Source organism: Oncorhynchus keta, chromosome 24 (assembly GCF_023373465.1).
Source record: "Oncorhynchus keta strain PuntledgeMale-10-30-2019 chromosome 24, Oket_V2, whole genome shotgun sequence".
NCBI classification, from domain to species: domain Eukaryota; kingdom Metazoa; phylum Chordata; class Actinopteri; order Salmoniformes; family Salmonidae; genus Oncorhynchus; species Oncorhynchus keta.
Window position 1 is genome coordinate 28,692,915 of NC_068444.1, and position 3,946 is coordinate 28,696,860.

Genomic DNA, 3,946 nt, shown 5'->3' on the forward strand with positions numbered 1-3,946 from the left:
GTGTGCCAGAGCTGAACATATATATGTCTCCTAGATGCAGTGCCAGTAGGTGGATCCTGTTTTAACTTTATGTGAACCTATATGTTCACATGATGTATCGCAGAGGTCACTATATACAGTTACTTCTCAGTACCCTGTGGAGGAATGCTGATGGGAATCCCGGTGTAGCTAGTGTGTGCTGCATCAGTCCTGTATACTCCAATATTCTAAATAAGCCTAACATTTTATTCCTTCTTAAGTGCTTTGAAGGACTTGCTCAACTGTGACACTCAATGTCAGATGAAAAACCATTAGAAACAAAAGTCGTTGTTAATCCAAATGAATATTTATTTCAATTTTCTAAAAGTGCAAAAGGTCTGGTGGTAAACTTCTGCACACCGGCTGACGTAGTTAAAAAACATAACAGTCAACACGCTTTGGGAGTGTGGGGTGACATTCATAAATAAAATGAATATAAAAAAGATGCAGTATTTGACAGGCAGCAAGCCAGGACAACCTCAGCAGCAGACTTGTGGTTCTATGAAAACCGAGCCAATAATAGATGACTTATACCTTCACCAAGGTGGTGAACTCTGTGGAAACAAGGAAGAAACAACAACAGTTATTGCAAGACAGGTCATGATGAGAACTTGGGAAAAAATGATCCTCATAAAATCCTAATTTCCTTCATGTCATTTAAAGGTAGTTACACGTTACTAAAAATGGTTGGTTGTTACAGTTACTTGGCCAACTGGATAGGATCAAGTACATAGTTTCTTGTTTGATAGAAATGTGTAAAAGTGATTTGATTACCATCAACTCCAATCATGCCATCACCATCAGCATCTCCTGCTGCAAGGAAGACCTTGGTCTCTTTATCTGTCAGAGCTCTGGCACCAGCAGAGAAGGTCTGGAGGAACAGCCTGGAGAGAGAGGAGCACCTTAGAGACCGCTGCCCTATGTACATAGTCATCAATCACTGGTTACTTTAATCATGTTTACATACTGTTTTACCCACTTTATATGTATACCCTGTATTGTAGTCATGGATCATACTATATATCTACTGCTGAACACACCTTTTATATTCATATATTGTCCATACTGGTTATACACCATCATATATATTTATATTTATATGATATATATATTCCAGTCTCTGACATTGCTCATTCCCATATTTCTTAATTTCTTAATTTTTATTATTTTTTGTGTGTATTGTTTTGCATTGTTAGGTAAATCGCACTGTTGGAGCTAGAAACATAAGCATTTCACTGCAGCTGAGGTAACATCTGCAAAATATGTGCACGCACCCAATGAAATGGGATTTGATTTGAAGGGTGTGTAAGTATCCCTATGCGATCAAATTGAAATGAGACTTGGTGAGTGGAGATCAAGGAATAGTGAAGATATGCACTGGCATTCATTTCAGTTTCATGGGTGGTGTTGCGTTGTAATGTACAGTAAGTTAGCTTTTGGCAAATTAATCAACAGAATGAGTTGCCTTATACTGTAGAGTAAGTTAGCTTTTGACAACTGAGTCAACTGGGCTGCCTTAATCGACATCCACGTCTTCGGCGCACGGGGAACAGTGGGTTAACTGCCTTCCCCAGGAATAAGTTGCCTTGTATAATACAGTAAGTTAGCTTTTGACAACGGAATCAACTGGATCAGTGTGAGACTTACTTGAGCTCATCCTCCTCAATGAAGCCACTCTTGTCTTGGTCAACAAAGTAGAATGCTTTCTTCAAATCCTCAGTAGACTTGCCAGCCAGGCCAACCTTGGCGAAGAACTCCTTGTGGTTGAAGGAGTCAGCAGCTGTGAGGGATAAACACAGTGGTAATTTCAACATCACTGTCTGGCCTGCTCATGGATGATTCAACATGGTCAATATGGGCCCTTTCACTTTAACTGACATTGATTGTCATAAATCAATTAAGTATAGCACACCTGCGCAATGCTGGAGGGCAGCAGCGATATCCTCATCCTTAAGCATTCCCTTGAAAGCCATTTTTTTTCGATTCTGAGAAGTGGGGAGAGAGAAAGCAAGAGAAGAGAAAAAGAGAGAGAGAGACATTTTCAAAGTCATGAACATGAATATTCAACAGAAAATACTTGGGCCCACTAACCTTTTGACTCTGATAACCACATCTTTTGTCAATAAAACTGTCTCAGGCATATATATATATTTATGTAGATTGACCTTTTCCCAAATGTTCTTTCATTAATTTACTAATTGTTTAATGAATGAATGGATTTAAATGGATAATAAATATCATTAGTACTGTGTTATCTGTAGCCTACAGGTTTATATTCCAAACGTAGCTCATCTGTGCTCAAAGGCAGAGTGCCTCAACGCAAGAAACTACAGTAGGCCAAAGCCCATACAGTGGTATGCTGTGACCCATGTCCTTTAGGTCTGCTAGACCTGTTTATCAGATCATCTCTTTCATCTATTTCTACCAGCTCTGGAGTCTGTTTCTATTCTCTCAACCATTCACACAGAAAGATTCACATAGGACCTTCACTGTCATGAAGGTCCATGGCAATTTAGATGGAGAAGAAGCATTGGTAAAGAAAGAAACATTGAGTAAGACATGTCTGTCAGTGACAGTAAGTATCATTCAGAGTGGTCCTCGAACTGACATTCCTTGTGCGCCAAAACCACGGCATAAATCCTCCATCTCCATCTCTCAGGTAAGCGCTTTAAGTCCATTTTTTTTTGCTTTATTTAAACTCCAATTCCAAACGCACTCCAGATAGAAACGTTTCCCTCTTCATTTTTATTGAATGTATTCCATGGAGGCAGTAAAGAAAAAATCTTTGCATGTTGCTGATGCTGAAAACCATTGGTGGTCTGTAGCCTAAATTAGAGCATCAGTCCGGTTGAGGGAACTCACCTTTGGAGGATTAGTGGATTAGTGGCGAGGAGGCTGCTGTATCTCAGTGTAGGGCTGGATGAAGCAATACTCCCCTAGCTCTCACATTATATACCCTCGCCCTTCAAGGTGTAACGCACACCGTATGCTTAGGGTTCCTTTTGGAAAAATGTGTCTAGTAGTCAAATTGTACTATTTTTATCCTTTCAACTAGGGATATGCATGCAGTCCTGGGGTGAAATGCAAGAGGGGCATTTTGGGCTTGGAGCTGATCTCCTCATTCGGCTGTATGTTGGAGATAAAATGCCTGCAATGCGTTTTCTTTATATGACCCATTATCTGCAATCAGGGCAATGTGGCACTTGGTGACCTCAGTGTGTTTCTGAAAATGTATAGTGCAAGTGTGAGATGATAAACAGACATGAACAATTTAGTATCCATCAAATCAGATCATTTTGTTTTGTATGATTTATATAAAAATCAAACTGTTTAACTATCTGTACAATATAGTTTTAACCATTAAAAAAAAATGTATAAGCTTAATGTCAATTTATATATTCATATGATGTAGGTCTAGATTTTCTACTTCATTATTATTTTACATAGATTCATCATTCTTATGCTGGAAGATATTGTGCTTGTCATATTTGTAAACAATAAAATCACCTCCATACTAGCAGAGTCTCATTTTAAACATGTTAAAAGTTGTTGTTGTTGATAGATAGAAACATATAGACATTATCTTCTTGACAGTTAAAAGGTTCCCAAGTTATCAGTTTATAGCAAGAAACCTAATCCCTCGTCTGCCTTCCATATATACTGTTTATGAATAATCATGAGAAGAAAATGACTTCGTTTGGATGATGTACTGCAGTTGGATACACATGAGAGGAATATAGACTTGTGTTGACTTGACTCTTTACCCTGGGCCACATGCTCATATTCATGCAAGGAGCAGCCTGTCAAGGACATTACTAGGATACATCACATACTGTCATGTGAAACAGGTGCTACAATATTTATGGTCAAAGCCATATATACTGTATTTATAAACTTTACATCAGAGAAAGACAGCTGCAGGCGAGGC

At 38.7% G+C, this 3,946-nt stretch overlaps 1 protein-coding gene across 1 annotated transcript; it reads right to left on the reverse strand.

Moving 5' to 3' along the window:
• Positions 1 to 303: 303 nt before the first annotated feature.
• LOC118402936 (parvalbumin-2-like) lies at positions 304 to 2,974 on the reverse strand. The gene is made up of 5 exons (XM_035801312.2): positions 2,881 to 2,974; positions 1,931 to 2,003; positions 1,666 to 1,798; positions 793 to 902; positions 304 to 572 (listed from the first exon to the last, which is right to left on the reverse strand). The coding sequence occupies exons 2-5, from the start codon at positions 1,989 to 1,991 to the stop codon at positions 547 to 549; spliced, it is 330 nt and encodes a 109-aa protein (XP_035657205.1). The 5' UTR covers positions 1,992 to 2,003; positions 2,881 to 2,974; the 3' UTR covers positions 304 to 546.
• Positions 2,975 to 3,946: the final 972 nt, after the last annotated feature.